Source organism: Synchiropus splendidus, chromosome 17, assembly GCF_027744825.2.
Source record: "Synchiropus splendidus isolate RoL2022-P1 chromosome 17, RoL_Sspl_1.0, whole genome shotgun sequence".
Taxonomy (NCBI): domain Eukaryota; kingdom Metazoa; phylum Chordata; class Actinopteri; order Syngnathiformes; family Callionymidae; genus Synchiropus; species Synchiropus splendidus.
In genome coordinates this window covers 5,448,260-5,468,835 of record NC_071350.1, presented here as the reverse complement: position 1 = coordinate 5,468,835, position 20,576 = coordinate 5,448,260, and the positions used below count along the sequence as shown (strand labels likewise).

Sequence of the window (20,576 nt, the reverse complement as noted above, 5' to 3'; positions counted from 1 at the left end):
ACCATCATCATTGACTAAAAACTCTGAACCTGAATGTTGTTATGTCTATTGTGAAAAGTCCTATTGTGTATGTCCAAACTTCAGCGCTCTCATTGTGGTTAGTGCGCATCCCTGGGGAACATAAGGATTTATGAAAATAAATAAAAAATAATGGGCTCTGGAAAGGGACACTTTTGTCCTGCTGGTAAAAAGGGCTGCTGCTCAAGCACCAATGGGGGTTCATCAGTGGTCGTCCCTGCACACACACACACAACATGCTTGGAGACCAATTCTGAGTCCATACTCTCCAGGTGGAGGGTCAGATTTCTTTAGTTCTCACTTCCTGATTTTTTTTGCTAATGCTGGTCATAGGGAGGAGAGACAGGGAACAAGTTGGAAGAAGAATCTTAGTGCCCAGCAAAAACAAATAAGGAGAGAATGACTACTATTGAGGAACATGGATGTGAAGAGGGAGCATATAAAGAGTACAGGTGTGGATGCTCAGGCTGACAGGAAAGAAGATAAAGATGAGAGGAAAGTGTGATGTTCTAAAAGGCCCTGAAAAGAACAGGATATGGCCCTTTAAATGGTGGAGTTTGGTCTCTCAGCTGTAGTTGCAAGTAGATTTGAGGTATTGAACTGAAAGCAGGTGGCCAATAGTTGGCAGAAATCTGAAGAAGCAATGTTCTCCTGGCATCATGTCGGCTTCAGGAGTGCTCCCAGGCTGATGTGGCCATGATGCACTGGACATGTCGGCTGCATCGCTGTGAGGGAGCAGCTGTGCTTTAAGTGACCAGGAGCTCAGCCACATCTAGATTTCCTCTTCACTCATTTGACCGTCTGGTCCACAACACATTTTCATACTCGGAGAAAGTCATGCTACAACGACCAAAACACAGAGCCAGAGCAGTGACTAAAGTACAGGTTCAAATACAGTGAGCAATTTCTGTGTTGTGTTGTGAATAAAAATGATCATCATGGCTGTTATGATACTGAGGATTTATCTTTTGAATTGACACAACAGAAATGTACATTGAGGAAAAGTAGTTTCACTCATTTCATCGGTACATTCATCATGAAACAAAGTCAGACACAAATCTGGAGCAGACCTGGGCAAAGTGCGGCCCAGGGGCCATATGCGGCCTGATACCTGTCTATTCATGGCCCTTTTGGCGCCAGACTAAAACTATCACTATACTATATAATGTTGTAATTTTTATGCTTTTTTTGTTCTTTCTATTTTACTCACCACCACCACTTCAGCAGTAAATATAGCATGTTCTTGTTTGAAGACTATGATTTTCTTCTTTTCATTGGCCATTTTTGAATGATTTCCTTGTTCCTCAAAATACATAGACGGAATATTGAAAATATATTTAATAATTCTGTTGACTGATATTCAATTTAAGTACATACAAAATGAAATATTTCAATAGGTTTCATGGCATATTCGCACTTCTTAATGTCCTTACTTACATTTAATCTTTTTAGGTTCATATTGTTCTTGTTACTTAAGTATATATTTTGGATATGTTTTGTAGACATCTGTCTTTCTTTTGATGGCGGCCCCTCAACAGTTACAGTTTCTAATGTGGCCCTTTAGGAAATGTAATTGCCCACCTCTGATCTAGAGTCACCATGAGTTCAGTCTCTGCTCAATACCATGGGTGAACATCTGCTTCAGAAACAACCAGAAAGCGCCGCAGAGCATCTCCAACACCTTCTTAGTGTCATTTTAACTCCCAGCAGTTTCATCTGTGGCGGCTGCTAAAGACAGCGTCTCTAGAGTCACACTTCTCTGCGCCTCCTCTGAGAGATAACAGATGATTCACAGCTGAAGATCCTTCGGTTACCTCCACAAAACTACATCTTGGACGTGACTACCTCCTGCTGAGTCGGCACAACTCTTTACAGTAAACCGTCGCACACATTTCACTGCAGATAAAATCTCCGAGTAACAACTCCCCAAAACACGATTGTGTTCATAAGCAACGAGGCATCAGTCATGTTAAAAGAAACATCTCGGTCAAGTCTTACTGGTGTTGCCATCCATTCCTGCTGGAGCGGGTCCGGACAGAAGCGCTACGGTCCAATCTGGGCTCCACAAGCATCAAAACAATCCAGTTGACCTGAAAGTGTCCACAGAAGGTGCCGGTGACTCGAGGAGCGGCGGGGAGAGAGGCAGGGATATTGCACTATTATGAGCACTTTATTTTCAATTAAGCCCTTCTGCGTCTGCTGTGTCCTGACTTTCAGCTATTTTTGATGATGCAAGGACTTTCTTCAACTGGGAAGTGATTGGTTAGCAGACGTCTGCAAATCATTACAGAGAAGATGCATTTTCACAACGCAGGACAGAAATAAACAAAAGTGGAAGCATGTTTCCTGGTCACTGGGGGTTGGTGTTTCACTGCAATGGTTTTAAAGGCTGAATTTAAATGCTGGATTTCTACAGTCCCATCAGATATCACCTTTGCAACACCTTCAAGTTAGGGCGGCCAGACTCAGATATTTGGGACGTATGGGATATTTGATGAAGAATGATTCAAATTGAAGCTTGCTTCTAGATTCATGGACTGAAGGTCTCACAGCGTCATAAGATCGGACAAGAAGAAGCCTGTCTGGTGGGATGAGTCGTGTTTTCTGCTGCCACAGTCAGATGACGGGGTCAGAATCTGAGGTAAACAGCATGATAGCTGGGATCCATCCTGCTGGGTCTCACTGCTTGAGGCTAGTGGTGCCATGGTGCGGGATGTTTTCTTGGCACACTTTGGGCCCACCGGTATCTAAAGAGCATAGTTTATATGTCGCCTGAAAAATGATGTTGCCGTGGATAGTTTATCTTGTTTTGACAAACATGGGGTGTTTTTAAAAGATGGTGAAACCATGATGACCTTTGTATTCTGCGTCAGTTAAGGGGAAGGGAGGGACAGCTGGGTCCCCCCACTTTATGCCAACCACACACATATCATGTAAGCCAACGTAACTTTGATGACAATTCGACATTCCTGAACGCACCATCCGCATGCAAGAGAGGGAAAGAAAAGTGCAAACTATGATGCTCCATACATATTCCTGGACTCAATAGATACATATTACTTGTTTACTGCAGCCCGATCAGCACATGTAGCTTGATCTACAGTGGTCTGAAGTGAACAAAAAGCGGCATTCTGAAGAAAGAATACATATTTATAGACTGAATAAATTTCACTTAATGTAATAAGCCTGAGTCACAGTTGCTTCTATAGTAGCCTAATCTAGAGTAAAAGCACATGAGAATCTTCAAGATTCTTGAGTAAAAATCTTGCACCCAGCCATGAAATAATACAGTAGTTTCTCATTACTTCTTTTGCATTGTGGCACTGTTTCAACCCAAGTTTTGAAACCTACAGACATACCAAAGCTGTCCACATGAGGACAGACATCAGGGTGGACGTGTTCCAGTGATGAGTGGAAACATTTTTTGTCCGCTTCAATTCTGATCCCTTGTTTTTTTGTCACTAAAATCTGATCCTGGATTATTAAAGCCTTGTAAACAAACACAGCAGCTCATTTAAAACAAAGACAAATTCCATTTTTTCCTCAGTCAACTTCACTTGAGAATGTATGCTATAAATATGTCCTTTATATATTTTCTGTTTTAATGTTTACCCTGCTGCTGTACCAAGCCAAATATCTCCATTGTGTAATGGATAAAGAAGTGTCTTATCTCATGAGGCGCACATCAACAGTTTGACAGACTGATCTGCAAGACAAGAGTAAAGAAGGAACCACTTTCACAGACGTGTCCCACTTGTGAGTGGATTACGGTGAACGGGACGGTCAGCAGAAGAGCAGTGAACATGTTGAACAGCGTCTCCCTACAGAGCCAGGAGTGCTTCACCAGTCGTCCTCATTTCAAAGTGTAAGAACTGTAAATCAGATCAGATGTGATGTGCAGATTCCCGACGCATCAAATGGTCAGTGATATTCTGTGGTCCAGCAACTTCCCATCGATTTGCCAAGGAGTCCATTTTCAGTTAATTTAATCCATCCGAGTCCTGAAAGCTTTTATAACTAAAGAGTGAGTTAAAGGAAGGAGTGCTGGCAGAGGTGGAGGTGAGTTTGTGACTGCATCACCATATGAGATGGATCAGACTGGAATTGTTTTGCAAAATCTTCATCAGAGTTGTGTTGAGGAGCAATGATGATGCACTTTCTCCAGAAGTGCTAACTGCACTTTCTTTCCTTTATTGGCACAGATCCTCAACACCACCACATTCTTTGATGCAACCTTGCTGACTGCTCCGCAGCCCTTTATTACACGCTTGGTTTTGCTTTCAAATGTTGACTGTAGCTTGGCCAAAAACTACTGTCACACATTTTAAAAGTGAAATGTCAAGAACAATGTGAAAACCTGGTGACCGACTAGACAGCTCTCACGAGCCACGAGTCCATGACTTGTCAACGTAGAAAAAGAACGGCAACGCGCTGAAACGTGGTGTGCTTTCCTGAAGAATGGCATCATCCACATGTTTTAAAAGCAACCCTCCAAATAAACAATAGAAAAACTGTAATGAAGGAATCTTTGACAGGAGCAGTGACCACTGCTTTGACAGTCCTGCTGGTGATGCTGAAATGTAGTTTGCATTTGCTGCTCCCATCAGAACAGCAGATGGATCAGAAGAGTTTGATGATGCTCTCTCGAGATTTGCCCACTCCGACCCACTTGACTGAAATGAGATGAGGATGAATAGACGTCAACAGAGAATTGAGAGAGTGAGGTTTCGCTCCTTGTCACAACACCAACCTGGAACATTCAGGAAGTCTTGGATGAAGCAGATGTAGGTCTGGGCATGAGTGGGCAAGTCGCTGAAGGTCCGCGCTTTTTCTGTGCTACAGCACCAGCCAGGAAGAGTCACATACTCCACTGTGACTTGCGCCAACACGTCCATGTTTGCTGCATTGGACAGGGAAAATGAAAAGAAGCAGGGATTGACTTGGCTTCAGGAGTGTGTTCATGCAGCAGTTTGACCAATACCACGTCAGGTTTTGAAAAAGACTGCCTGTGCGTTCATACTGACAAACAATAGGAGTCGACCGACTAACACCTACATCAGCAGCCAGGGAACAAGACAAGAATAAAGACCGCAAACCTAAAAATAAATACGTAAATAAATAAAATATTACACAAGATATTTCTGTAGACACGGCTCCAGAAACCAAAGTGTGAATAGATACTGAAGACAACTGATCGGTAAACAATGACAAGAGGATCATCACGACATCATGACTTGTTCCCTATTTTGAAGGTGCCTTTGAACGCAGGGCAGTATTTTGTTTCCTCACACTGCTACTTTGTGATGTCCTTGGTCTGTAGTCTTTACAAGTCATGGTTTGTTTGTGAGGTAATCTCTTTTTCCGTCCTTTACAGTTCCAGCACAAACATAAAACCGCCATACATTGTCACAAAGTAGCAACTACTTCTGCTGCAGTATATCCCTGTAGTATACAAGCAGGGTTCTCCCCAGGGCTTCAGCAGTGTCCCTAAACCCCCAATGCTGGGGTTTTCTTTTTTTTTTGTAGTGAAAACTGACTCCAATGTCAGCGCTCCCTCACCATCAGTTGTACTACATCTTTCACTTAGGGACGGCTGTGACAGACGTACCTTACACTCTGCTTTGTGTTACCTGTGGTCAAAACCCGAACATTTCTCACCCCATCCCCCCCAAGCGGAGACACCCGTATGCAGAAAAAAAAGCAAATTAACACTGGAACTAAACTCAAGTTGGCTCATGGACACCAATTTCAAGAGTTTAAAAGTGCCATTGGACCGGAGTGGAGTACTGGAGCAAGTTTACAGCAGTACGTTCACCATGATCTCAGTGCTTCCGTGTGGCAGGGGTTGAAATCCTGTCCCAGACCAATGGCCATCCATCATGTGATCAATTATGCATGCTGGGTGAGTGGGCAAGTGAGCCTCTGGTGGATCACTCCTCACTCTGTGAGACAGCACAAACCACACAACATTGTTTGATCCAATAAATGTCAGAGAAGGAATAAATGAATTCCTGTGTGGAGCAATGATTTGAGCAGGAGAGAACTGCGCTGGTCATCACGCCAGGAAAGTGGCACAGCCTTGTAACCGGCCCGCCAGAGGAGCACCTTACTCTCGGAACAACTGGCACCCAAATGGTGGGATAAGCTCCCCGTTTGCATCCAGACTCAAACTGTCCATCACAGACTTCAAACCCACCTATATAAAACTTCACCTGCACTGAGTGAAAGAGCAGAATCTCTGCATGTGTCAATGCACTTTTCTCGTCTGTTAACTGACATCAGTCTTGGATGGTCTGAAACCACCATCTCTTCTAAAGCTTGATGTGTTAGATTAGATGGCTTTCTTCAATCCAAAGATTAACTTGCCAATTTTCTGAAGACTACTGACCCTGTATCAAAAGCTGTTGTCACTAAGAAGCTGTTCAAGATTTTTGAGTGCAGAATTGAAATCAAAACAACACAAAGAGTTCGACATCTAAGTAAAAACGCAACACAAATCTTGAGTTGTCTGACTATAATGTCTGACAGTATGTATCACCTACCAGGGAAACTTGGCAGATATTTTCCATCCACTGTGTATGACACGCCCACTTTAATCTCAGGCAACGTGTCCAAGATGTCCAGCTTGGTCAGTGCAATTCTACAAACAGAAAATCTCCATGAGTGGCCGCCTGGCCTTTTGGAAGCTGGCTCTGGTTGAAGACCAGGAGGGCTTACGCAGAGAAGCCGTTGACCATGTGAGCGTATCGCACTAAAATCAGGTCAAGCCATCCACAGCGCCTTTTCCTGCCTGTTGTCACGCCAAACTCTCTGCCTCTTGACTGGAGCAAGTTTCCGGTTTCCTGATGAGGAGGGAAAGCAAAAGATGACTTCAAATCTCTCAATCACCTGAACCACCCCCGGAGACAGACCCGTTTAAAGTCATCCATAGTTGTGCACAATTGCAATGTCACATTAATGTTGATCAGCAAAAGCAGACGGTAATGACGAATATCAACACACCAAATTCACCAGTCGTCTGGTGAGTGTAAAGAAGCAGGGCTGACCTTTGCACTTAGCTAGTCATGAGTTTGTGGCACTACCATCCCTACTTCTTTCATCGTCCTTTTTTAAATACTTTTTAACAATATATGTTAGGCAGAGTCTCATAAACTGAGCAGTGCACTGCACAAGTGTGTAATAAATTTTGTGTATCTAGGTAATAATAGTATGAGTCTAGACTGCCACCTTCTGATGACATTTCACTATGTAGTCTGTGATTTTTCATTGAAAGGGGCCCTATTATGGTCTGCCATGTTGTGAGTGTTGCCTACATTGTCAGTAAGATGAAGCGTTGTCCGAATGTACACTGAAGTGTGGAAAGAAAGATGTTCATCCTTTTCAGAGTCATTTCATTTTAACAATAAGTCGACATGATATAAGGAACTCAACAGTTGACACTGAGTGCACTAGACCCACCCGCCACAATGTCTGCCTCAATGAGATGGCAGTCTTCCATCTGCTGATTCATGACCTGCTGCAGCTACAAGTGAAACTCATATACGGGAGGATTTTTTTTCATTATCATAATTTCAAAGATGTTTAAAATCAAGAAAACGCTCAATAATAGCATTAGGGTCACATTATGCTGCTTCAACTATCTCGTGTGATTCCGGAATGTAAGCAGACGAGGGAACTCTGAATACATAAACCCGTAGAAGATACCAGGACCATCTATATTTGATATCAGAACATGCAAAGATTGCCCAGGCATCACAGGCATCCTCTCAATGTCATTTCAAAAAAAATTTTTTAATGTATTTAATGACACATTTCTATCAGCAAAAAGATAAACTTTTGTGAATGAACACCAGGCAGGAAAACATGTCCAGGCTGCTGCTTGTTGATGTCATGCAGTGCATGGTTCTCCTAGTGAAGTCAGTGGAGTACAGTAAATAAGGACTTGCTAAGCGCCTGTTGAGTAACAGTGTAGTCGATGCATCATGGCAAGTGTAGAAGGCGAGGGTCCTTCAGTCGATTTATCTGGGCTCAGTATGTAGATGGTCATTTCAACACACAAACAAGTCTGTACTTAGTTGGTGTAAAACTATTCACGGAATGCAAAGATGAAGGTCAGAGCTCTTGAAAGTAAAACGTCCTTAAAATATATCCATTCATGTAATGCAAGACGTCAACGAAATACTCCCAGATGTAACCACTGGTGTTTCCCATGATCCCTATTCTAAATAACACATTTGACAGTGAACACGTGCGCTACTTGGCTTACTCACATTATCTTGCTCGGTTGGGAAAGCGCCTACGCCGACCCGGGTGGTGTACGCTTTCACCACTCCGTAGACTCTGCCGACATGTGATGGGGGCACACCGAGACCTGTGCACACCCCTCCGACCGTGCTGTTTGAAGACGTCACGCAAGGGTACGTCCCTATGTCCAGAGAGGGCTGTTAGCTGATTGAAGTCATATACATCAATGTCGGGAGATAAATCTGTAGCTTTCGCAGCTTACCAAAATCAATGTCCAGGAGAGCTGCATTGGCCCCTTCTACCAGAATCTTCTTGGGGGGTCCAGACAGTGCTTGGTGCATGAAGTAGACCCCATCAGTTACTAGAGGACGAAGCCTCTCTGCATACTCCTGTTACATGTGGAGCACAGTGTTACACGGCTGGATGCAGCATCCACAGTTTACACCAATAACAAAGTAAGCGTCATTACATCACAGTTGGAAGGCTTCTCCAGGATCTCTTCATTCACAAATGACTTGTTTATTTTCCATTTATCATCATTAAATAACAGACAGGAACATTTGAAAGACACGGCACATGTGTCCTGCTGTGTCTCATGTAGAGGGTATAGCAAAACTCTATACAAATAAGTCCACTGTATTCCAAAGAGAGTTGCTGTATAGTTTCAGATCCTGCAGCTGTGACACTTCACGCTGTGTTGTTCTCTGACCACATGCAGAAATAATGTACTCATTCTATATAACTCACTTATAACACACGGGAAAATGATACGCCACTTGGTGTCTAACCCACAAGGTTATTCATAACACCTCTTAATATTTCTGAAATTCTCTTTAGATTGTGTCAAAATTCAGCCTTTTCTTCACAACAGTATCTAATGTTTGTGACAGTCTTCACTCAGCACTTTCTCATTTTAATATTCACCTTAAGCTGCTCCAGTTCTTCTTCGACGTCCAGAATCAGATTTGGATATGTCGCCAAGTAATTGTTGGCGAGTATACGGTATCTGTGAGACAAAATGGATCAGGTTCTGTTCAGTTTCATCTGAAATGAGTAAAACGTTTAACTGGAGCACACAAAGCTGAAGCATCAAGGGGCACATTTGGGTGGCAAAAGTAGATGAATCGAATGGGGGTGGGAACTAATACGTATAAATAACATAAAAACTCATTATATACCATGCATTCAGTTTCCTTTGGTTTGCCCATTTTAACAAAAAGCCTGGAAGGACACGTAAGCTAATCTAATACAGCAAACCAGCACACCAAGTCAACGTGTGTGTTGTGCACCATCTAGAGAAGGAAACACATACTGCAAGGAAAATGCAAACGAAGTTAAGTTGTGCATAGAATACATACAAAGCAGAGGAGTGCACATATAGATCACTAGTGGTGCTCGAGCACGAGAAAGTGCCCACTCTGGAGCCTTTTTTCCCTTAAATAAAAGTTACTCTCTCTCCCCAAATGTATTTTGATATCTGACAGAGGATTTATTTGAGATCTTGTGAGAATCCTAACTTGACCAGCTCCGTGGAGCTGGAAAGTCTGTGCAGCCCCAAGAACTCCTACTCATGCCGAGCTGTGCAGCAGTCAAGTGGCCGCTCCTCCCGCCCACAGCATCAGACAGATTATTGACTGGTTGTTTAGAAACACACCGAATGGCCTGGTTATTTACTTTGATATATCAACCTGCATTGTGTCTCCACATGAGCATGACATCTGTGGAGCAGTTAAAATATCTGATCGCTGTCTGGATGGACAAAGGTGTTCAAAAACAACCTCACAAATATACCTCACTTTGGTAACAGAGAGGAGTCACTGAATAAGCAGAGCTATGACGTCATTGTAAGCTTTCAGTGAGCCAAGCTCAAAGTAAATCAGAAGTCTCTTTCAGGTCACACTGCAGTATTCAGTAATATTTCAATGCAATATTTTGGAAAAATAGTCTTTTTGACCAATCCATGCCCATTTGTTACGACTGACCCCGCCTCTCCTTTTGCAACATTGAATATTGTCCCTGTATAAATGGAAAACCAAAGAAGGGCCGGGGAAGGATGAGCCAGGGCGGGCTGTTAGGTTCTCGAACCTGTAATGGAAAAGCACCGAAAGTCTGCAGTGTGAACAGCCCCTTCAACGTTACGGACTCTTTCCACCAGTTGTGTCATTCCCTGCACCTTGAGATGAAATTTGTCCAGTACAAACTCTACCTTTCCCATTGTACTCAAGTCTGGGGTCAAAGCCCGGCTCGCTTGTGTTCACATGTCGGATTGTTGAGTCAAACAGACTTTGACAAACGAGATTGTAGCGTGACAACCCCCTCAGGGACTTTTTCTTTCTCCCCTCAATAAAGAAAAAAAGTTATTGGCCTTCAGTTCAAACATTTTTTATAAAGATAAAAACAGGTTGCATGTGTTAACTCACTTGCTCTCAAACACTTGGAAATCAGCGATGAGGTCACAGATCCTGAGGCCGTTCCGTGCAGCCTTGGAGGAGTAAGCTGGACCAATGCCCTTTTTGGTAGTTCCCAAACTGGGGTGCAAAAAAATAAATAAAATGTACTTTAAGTACGACAACATTTCTCAACATTGTAACAGCGCTGGCTCATTTGAATTTACCTGGTCCCTTCCTGCTGCTCTCGCTGCTGCTCCTGGATCCCGTCGACTGCCTGGTGGAAATTGAACACTGCCGAGGTGAAGGCCAAAGACTTGGTCATTCAGTGAGATGGCAAGATTGATTCAAATACTTATGAGACGTGACTTGTTAAAACAGAAAAGAGAACTGAGCAGAACAATACGAGCATCACTGACTTCAAGTCTGTTGAACATGGAAGGTTTACACACCAATGTGAGCGCGATCAGATATCTTCACTCTTTGTTCCCACCCATGTAATCCTGGATGAGATACAATCAGACTTTATTAAACAATGTTAACAAAGATTGCAAAGCTCATCTCTAAATAAACATGTCACCTTTGCCTTTCATCAGGTTTTTCTCCGCCTCTTCAAAAAACCCCGGCAGGTGGATCACCACTCCGTTGCCTAAACACAGAAAGTTTCATTCCACTCAACATTCCACTCAAGGCTGTCGAGTACAACACAAAAAAACCCAATAACAATAACAATAAACAATGAAGAAAGAAGTGAAGAAAACTTTGAACGAAGTCAGATAATTAAATAAACACACCTTGGCTATATCTGTGTATAATTTAAAAGTCCAACCAAAAATAAAATTATTTAATTCTAGATTCGTCATTAATAGTCTTTACTCATTTGAGTTTGACAAGTTTTATGAATATTGGTTATATGCATATAATTATTATATTATTACACACACATATATACACATATATTATTGTTATTGTTATTAAGTGATATATTATTAAATATAATATATTAGATAATATATAATCTCTCTAGTAGGTCAGTCAATAACAAAATTCTTACTTTAGTAAACATTTCATTGTTACATTGTTACATTTATTTCTGAATGCTGAGGAGTGATGGGGGACAAGGTGATGACCTGCGTGGTAGAGGAAACATCTGCCTGTCAGTTCTGTAGGCCACTGCTGTGTTAGCCCTGCGTTTCATATGGATGCAAACACAATTCAAAAATGACTTTTGAAGCCGGCAAATAAAATCTGTGTGATCCAGCTACTGCTCTCTGTCATTGAAAAAATGTGTGTTTGTCACACTGTGGAATTCTGAGTATCATTACACTGACTGTTGCAGTTGCATGTTTCATGTATCCTTTACCTTGTGTTACTTTCGAACAGGACTGTCCCCCAGCCTGCCTCAAGACCACTTTGGCCAGATCTTTATAGATGTTGATATGATTTGTTGGCCTACTATGGTAATAAAGATGTATTTTTGAGGTTTCAAAAAAATGTTTCGACCTTGAAAGTGTTATTACCTCTACTAGGTAATAACAAAATTCTCACTTAAGTAAACAGTTCATCGTTTTGTGCTCTGTAATCTGCCTCACACATGACCATTACTCTAACAGGCTTCTTCTGAAACAGAAGCAGCAGACTTCTATGACTTTTATGAATAATCACTGCAACAAGCAGAGAGAATAAGCATGCAAGCGTCTTGGCTGTCATGAACGTTTACCTTTAGGACACTACAAGAGCTGGTGGTGACTCACTGAAGAGTGAAATAGATCCTGCTGGATCCAACACAGCAAAACTTACCGATAAATGAGATGGCATTCTTGTTGAGGACACCACTGGGGAGGAGGTGGAAGTCGTACTCCACTGAGTCCACCACCACAGTATGGCCTGCATTGTTGCCGCCCTTCGAAAACAAACAGAACGTTTTGACACCGGTGTTCAGTTTGGGACCCAGAGATGCAGATGAGGCACTGAAGCATGGCATGGTCGGTACCTTTCAAGCACCACACCGTGACACCAGAGAAACCAGCCCAGTGTTTTCCTCAGCAGTCAGCAGCTTCAGTGATACACTCACCGCATCTGCACTGTTACACATGCCATTTAAAGCTAGCAAGAGCTGCGTTAGTGCTTTGTTATGACTGAACAATGGTCGAGTTCATGGCTGAAGTCCGTTTGAATGTGATGTGCATGGCATTATCTTTGACTGTACCAACACATTAGAATGGTTTCAGTTGGCGTATTCGTTTTCTGTACCGTATTTCAAACCGCTTATTCCACAAGCTACGTCACCTTCGCCCTCCTGTCGTTAAACTTTGAAAATAATGGTGAGCACATGGAGACGTGTTGTTGCCAACATGTTTTGTCTACCATAGAACGATGCAGCGTTGCACGACGGGTGAAAGAAAATGTAATTTACAGTGCAAGTTAGCAACGAGCGCCGCATCAGTGTAGCACTCGCACATCCGGGAGGTCACTTAGTGTTGACGTCACGACCGACGAGCGGATGCTCGGACTCGACTGTCACATCGGCGCTGAGTATTTATCTACATTGAAAAGGCCTCGTCTTTTTTGAGAATGAAATGCGAAGTCGCACAGGTGGAAACCGTACCTGGCACCTGCACACCATATCCGCATCCATGGCGAGCAAGTCCACAACTTTCCCCTTGCCCTCGTCCCCCCACTGCGCTCCCAGCACCACGGTCACTTGGTTGTCAGGATTCTTCGAGACCGGCAGCGGACAGTCTTGCGGCACGCTTTCCCTCAGCCGCTTCACCTCCGGCTCACCGTTCAGGCACTCGGCCGGTCGTCCGTTCGCACTCTCCACAGAGTCGGAAGCCATGCTGTGACACTGGCTGAATGTCGCTTTGCCGCGTTTTTGTTACAGGAAATGTCGTGTGTCATCCCGGCCGCTAGGTGACGCCATCTATGCGTCTCGTTCCTTCAGATCAAAGATTCCAGGGCGCGTTGCCTTTTATTGACCTGGGTTTTAAATGGTGAGATGATCTTTATGTGGCCACACAATGTTGTTTTTTTTGTCTGAAAATCTGATTTTTTTGTCCTTCTAACTGTTATGCCGAAGACACGGGGACAATAAATGACAACGACATGATATTTAACTGCAATTCGCGATTTGTCCAACAGTCCAAGACGAGCTCGCTTTCATAGCTTTGTGGCCCTTGGAGTCGACATTTCCGGAATATTTGGAGGACAGTTGACCACACGAGGGCGCCATCCTTTATTGTCCAACTGTGCTGCTGCTCAGACATTAATAATTATGGTGTTATTTAAAGAGCGTTAACAACACAAACTGGATCTGTGTTTTTAACACCTCTCTCTTTGATCATTTCAAACCATGTGTGGTGACAGAGTGCTTTATGATATAAATGATCATAGCCGACCTATAACCTTTATGTTGTAAAAAAGGTTGAAACATTGAAATGAAATGTTTAAAATGCATCTTATAACCCAAGTGGGCCAACAAATCATATTGACATCTATAAAGATCTGGCCCCAGTGGACTTGAGGCAGGCTGGAGGACAGTCCTGTTCTAAAGTAACACAAGGAAAAGGATACGTGAAACATGCAACTACAACATTCAGCTGAATGAGACTCAGAATTCCATGGTGTAACAAACACAAAGCGCATTTTTAATAACAAACTCACAGCAACGACAGAGAGCAGTAGCTGAGTCACACGGATTTTATTCACAGGCTTCAAAAGTCAATTTTGAATTGTGTTTGCAGCAGTGAAATGCAGGGCGAACACAGCAGTGGCCTACAGAACTGACAGGCAGATGTTTCCTCTACTGGCTGTCAATTCATAGGTCATCACCTTGTCCCCCATCACTCCTCGACTTTCAGAAATAAACCTCAGTCAAATGTCCAGTTGAGTTTGGCTGCTCTCTGCAAGTAACAGCACCTCCACTGGAACGCTCAGCTTCCACATGGAGTTGCTGTTACACACAGCGAGCACCGCGACTCCCTGGTCTGACGACCAAGCTCTACACGCACAAACCTTCCCTGAGATGGTCCGCCAGTGGAGACTGAAGGTGCCGAAGTGCGACTTGAAGGCGGCATGAAGGTCAGAAGAGGACTCCCTTTGTGACCATGGTGAGTTTCTCCTCCCAGTTTTATGACCGTCGCCATCATTGCTCTGCTCCTCCAGCAGCTTGACCATGAGCCTGAGTAGATAACACACTTTATGACAGCCATCAACATGAAGGTGCTTTTCCATATGTGCTTGTTTGGGTGTGGCTTGACCTCTGTACCTGTTGCTGCTCATGTTCTCTTCCTAATTACCTTCAACCGCACCTCATGAGCTCTGTTTCAGCCCAAACCCACCTGTATTTTCCAATCTTGCCTTCCCCCACTTATTGTTAGCAGAGAAGGAGTCTCTCCGCTCTTACACTAGCGCTGTCAAAAACTCAGCTCCATTTGGAGTTAGAGTCAACTTTACAAGTGAATCTGAATTACTGTAGATGTTCACTAACTTGCTTGTTTGTCTCTTCAATGGAAGCAGAATCTGTTCGCCGAATTAGGGGTGTGTTGGTTTTGGCCTCAAGCTAGACTTACCTCCAGATACACCTCAGCCAGGGGCCAAAGGTTTGGTCGATGAGCAGAAGAGTTGGGCTTCAAGGATTCAAGCAGCTTTGGCAGCAGACCGATGTGGCTCAGACGGAGAGCGGTGGATGGAGTCGCAGAGAAGGAAGGTGAACCTGAGCACCAGTCAGATGTTCCAGTCTGGTCATGGCAGAGGAGCAATGGCAGCAAGGCAGAGCGTCCAGTTTAAGAGATCAGGAGTTGGATTGAAGGTTAATGATTACACCTGTGGTCAATATTTAACCGGCCCGGGGCCCTGCCCCTCAGTCCAACATCCTGATTCCACACACAGTGGGTAGGGCTGTGTCAAAGCACATCGCTTTTGTCCGCTGAGTATGTGGACAACACCTCAGCAGGGACCTTGTAAAAAAAAAAAAAAGAAGAAAAATAACCCATTCAAAATGTTGCTAAAATAAAAATTCAATAAAAAAAATCTTGGGTAATAAATATAATTCGATTTTAAGCCATTATTTTTCAAACACATTTTTGTTACCAACAGAGGTCCAGACCAGGACTATGAAACAACTGTGTCACACTTTATATCATTATTATCCTAGACTTAATCCAAAATGATACGGTGAGGCTGTAAGTGAAATCTTATATGTCATTAGTTAGACTATGCACGGCTCATTGGTCAATGAATGACCACATTTGTAAATGAATAATGAGTCAGGTGAAGCATTTTTTAATTCATCATGATCAAAGGGGTACAGCCATTTTGCCTACACATTGTAAAGCAGTTGTGTACATGGCTGTGCTCTTCCAATTCTTCTTTGTCTTGACCCTCATATAGGCAGCAGTCCAGGCAAGAGAGCTCTGAATGACAAGCTCAGTCTGTCTCCAGCTCCTCCACCTTTAGTCCTCAGTTCATTGAATAAAATAAATCCACAGTTTTTCATCTTGGGATTTATTGACTTCACAAATACGATATATATTCTATATATTCAAATAAATATTTTATACCAGAAGATGTTTGTGCTTTGACTTTACTGCAGCTGGCCGACCACTAGTCGGCCACAGGTAGTTCACATGGTACTAGACTACAAGAACTCGCGATTGTTGAAGCCTGGGTTGGAACATTAACGTCCGCTAACCAATATGACGCAGGAATCTGAAGAGTCTCCTGTAGCATTGAAAGGGTGGCATAAGCCTATGATCCAATGATCATTGGCTTGTATTCGTGTATTCATGTAATAACCACCATCCCTGTATATGGAAACATATCGTATCGCCGGATTCTTGCCAATACACAGCCATATGCTGTAGCATTGTAGTAGGTGGCTTTGTTTGTCTGATGTTTTGTTTGTGTCTCATTTGAGAGGCCAGCACAACACACAGATGCAGCAACGTCAGTGACAAGGACAGCTGGATGGTGGACGAGCTGGCGGCGCTGGTCTGGCATCGGAGTGAGTGGTGCACGATGCTAGTCACCATTGTGTGAGGGGTTCGGGCTCTCCCTCCAAGGCTTCTCTCTCTCACTCTGGCAGTGATGAGCAGCATCTCCGCAGATGGACTTGTCCACCCGTGCTGCACTGTGGAGTGATTCCTTTCTGCCTGCTGCTGTCAGGGTGCACAGTGTGGAGTCTGACTGGACTCAATGTCCATTGTGAGTCCTGCTGGATTTGTAGCCCAGCAGTAGAAGACTGGACTGCTGGGCAGCCAGTTAGAGGGCTACACACGTATTCATAGAACTGTGGTTACGTTTGCTAGTATTTCTATTTCATATGTGCATTGACCAGTTTGTGGAGGTGGATTAACCAATAGCGATGACCTTTAGAGGAATACTCACATAGTCATAGAACTGCGGTTACATTAGGTAACTAGTATTTGTTTTTCTTCTTCTTCTTCTTCTTCTTCTTCTTCTTCTTCTTCTTCTTATTATTATTATTATTATTATTTGCTTCAATGACTGCCTATTGTTCTGCTGTTGGCATCAGTGTGTTCAGCTCAGTCCATTAACATGTAAAAGGTGCATGACCTTGTAAAGCCCTCTGGATTCTGCTGTATTGACCACTGGGAACTATGTGTGGCGTGATGTCATCCACAAGGGCCTGTTTTCCAGGCAGGATTCATCCTCACGTTCATGCATCTTTTAGTGGATATAAATGTAAATTCAGATGTTTAGAACATCAATTTGAAGTAACCTTGAATGAAAACATAACATGTGCCATGTTATTATGTATAGAGCTCAGTAGATATGAAACGGATGTGAATAAATAACATATTGGTAAAAATGCATGCAAACAAGTATAAAATAATTGAAAGCAATTAGAGAATGAAGTTGCAGTGCCTCAAAGTACACGAACGAGGAAGTAATACGGGATGACCCTGACTCCCAAAGTACATAGGTCATCCCTACTTTTATACCTGTCAGTTACTTAGGTCTGGTCATGATGGTGAGTGTTGGAAAAGACAAAAGACCAAAAACATGCTTCACTACTTCAACCTCTTTACCTGTGGCGAACACTGTCATGGAGCACTTTATTATCTGTTATTCATGATAAGAAGCAGCCTACGGAAGAGGATTAGGGCCAGTGAAGAAAAAAAATGTTTTTCATCTCAGAATTCTCACTTTAGAATTCTGACTTTTTTCTCAGAAATCTGACTTCAAAGTGAGAATTCTGACTTTTTTCCCTCAGATTTCTGACTTTAAACAGCAGTCTGATGTTTCCTGCCACACAGTTCATTGCTCACTGTCACAAAGTGAGAATTCTGAGATTAAAGTTAGAATTCTCACTTTAAAGTCAGAATTCTGATTAAAAAAAGTCAGAATTCTGTCAATTTTTTCTTCTTCACTGAACCTAATCTTCTTCCGTAAGAAGCAGATCTGCTCTAGATCGGGATTAGAAACCCACCCATGGAATTGGATTCCAAATGTATCTGTGATATCTGTCTTAGGACCTGAGGATCATCAGCATGGGAGAGGGACAGAAGAGAAACAGAACTTACATGGGGGTAACATTTATAAAATAACTGGCTGAGCCGACCAGATTTATAATGAAAGTAAACCAGCGGCAGGACAGGATTTAGTGCTTCAAGACTTTTGCATTTATAAACTGGAGTTATCTTATCTCTGAGGCCCAAGTCTGTGCTCAAGTGCAGAGTCCAGAGACTGTAAGGAAGCACGGCAGATAAATGTGACACCACGCCGCCGACATGATAGCCGACTATATTGTGGCCCGCCTTCTTTCATCAGATAACATCAATAAGCTGAGTAATGAAATGCTCCAACACACCCATGACTTCATCGCATGATCTTTAGTCAAGAATCACACCTTAGATTTATGGAGCAGAAGGCACTGAGAATCACAACCGCATGTGGACAGTAGAAAATCAGTGCAGGCAAATATACATGCTATGTTCTGTAAAATATATTGTAAACAGGTGGGATGAAAGCAATGGACTTTTACCACGAGATTACTTCATAAAGCACAGCATAAAATCAAATAAAAAATGAGTGAATGAAATGAATGATGCTAGTACATATAGGAGGAGCAGCGGTCTTGCTCGATGATGATGGACAAGCCTGAAATTCAGATCATAGGTGCATTTCCACTGTGTGAGAGAGAATAAAAAAACACACATTGTATGATTTTTAAATAATTTATTTGTATGTTATTACTGCACAGAAGTATTTGAACACTTGAGAAAACCAGTATTAATACTTGGTATAGGAACCATTACACAGGTCAAACATTTCCTGTAGTCCTTGACCAGGTTTGCACACACTGCAACAGGGATTTCAGCCAACGCCTCCACACAGATCCACTCTAGATCTAGCAGATTTCAGGGCTGTCGCTGAGCAACATGAAGTTACAACTCCTTCCATACATTTTCTATTGGATGATGGATGTTGGCCCTGTATTTCGAGTCATTCTCATGCTGGAAGACCCGGCCAGAAGAGCGCCCTCACTCCCACGTCTCACAGTAGGGATGGTGTTCTTGGGGTGGTGCTCATCCTTCTTTTTCCACCGAACACGGCGAGTGAAGTTCCGACCAAAAGGTTCTATCCCTTCTGTGAAACCTGTAAACACAAAGCGACTGCAGTGTATTATGGGTCAAAGTATTTTGACCAATGATCTCCTTCTCTCAGTCAGAGTTTTTTTTTACTATGTAGTTTGAAAATTCAACTTCTTGTCCTCACACAAATCACTGTCTTCAAAGACTCTTTGCTCCCCGCAGCACGGGAGGATAATCGAGAGCAAACATCAGGATGGTTACATTCAGTTCATTTTATGTCTTAGCCATAAACCGCTCCAGGAAATGTTTTATCAATGCTCAGGCCTCATTTGGAAAAAGCAGAGTGTAAAGTACGTTTCTTTGGATTAATTTACAGCCATCTTATTTGATGTGAGAGGTCTGATCTGTTCACAAATAGTTAACTACTACCCATAAAAACAAGACTCATACAGATGAAAAAAATAGGACCGTTTCTTCATGTCACTTCTTCAAGACGGGCACTCATGAGAGATAAAGAGTCTTATAACGGAAACTGCTTTAAACCTGCTGCAAAAACATGAGGATGTTTTGAAAATTACATTGACTGAAATTTGTTCAAAACAAATCAGTTTACCTGTGTTATTGCTTGCTATTGCCGTCTGCTGGTAGTTGTGCTGCACTAGAGTAATGATTTCATTGGTTCTGTTATGGTTCTGAAGAGTGGTCCAAGTTTGTCTGTAATATCTGTTGCCTGTTCAGCTCCAAAATATGAGAAATGTAAGAGCCTAAAGTGAAGTCAACTACCTGGTGATGATGACATAAAACCACGTGATCATTGCAAAGATATTTGTCATTGAAAAGTCCAACAAGCAGCAGAACCAGGTGAAAGTCATATTCATCAAAATTGCTCTAGAAAAAAAAAGAAAATACACTGCAAAGTGTTGAGAAAAATAAATGTGTAAATATAATAAAATAAAAACATATTTTCTTTAAACTCCAAAGAAGATATACGTAAAATGTAAATGAAAGTACTGTCTAAAACTAAAAGTAAAAAACTGCTTCAACGGGTGCTTTCATGAACAGTTTTTACTGTTCACTTCTTTCATCATTTTTTCTTTTTAAGAACTTCTGTAGTTGTTAACTATCACAGAGTTGCAGCTGTCAAGTCAGTGACTCACTACTGCCACCATCCGTGGCTCATGTATTAAAACTGAGTGCCTTGCAGCCCTCACGGCTCAAAGGTGTAAAACTTCTAGCGGCCCTCAAGGGGGCGCTCGCGGCCCAACCATGGGCCCCACCCCTATGGTTAAGAGTAAAGAGTAAGTTTAGCCATTTGTTTTAGATTATTAGGCTTAGGGTGAGTGGCTGGGGAAAGGGTTGTTAACGTCAG

General features: G+C 42.7%; 1 protein-coding gene across 2 annotated transcripts; it reads right to left on the bottom strand.

Annotated features, from left to right (window-relative positions):
- Positions 1-3,241: 3,241 nt before the first annotated feature.
- adssl (adenylosuccinate synthase, like) lies at positions 3,242-13,780 on the bottom strand. Of its 2 annotated transcripts, none has more exons than XM_053847974.1 (13): positions 13,258-13,780; positions 12,450-12,552; positions 11,230-11,298; positions 11,102-11,152; positions 10,877-10,943; positions 10,683-10,790; positions 9,187-9,268; positions 8,525-8,651; positions 8,289-8,443; positions 6,736-6,860; positions 6,561-6,658; positions 4,769-4,918; positions 3,242-4,691 (listed from the first exon to the last, which is right to left on the bottom strand). In XM_053847974.1, exons 1-13 carry the CDS (start codon positions 13,486-13,488, stop codon positions 4,639-4,641), a joined length of 1,419 nt encoding a protein of 472 aa, XP_053703949.1. In that variant the 5' UTR covers positions 13,489-13,780; the 3' UTR covers positions 3,242-4,638. The 2 variants fall into 2 exon arrangements, with proteins under 2 accessions (XP_053703949.1, XP_053703950.1); XM_053847975.1 differs by lacking the exon at positions 13,258-13,780 and adding an exon at positions 12,643-13,244 and having other exon boundaries at positions 3,243-4,691.
- Between the last annotated feature and the right edge of the window lie 6,796 nt (positions 13,781-20,576).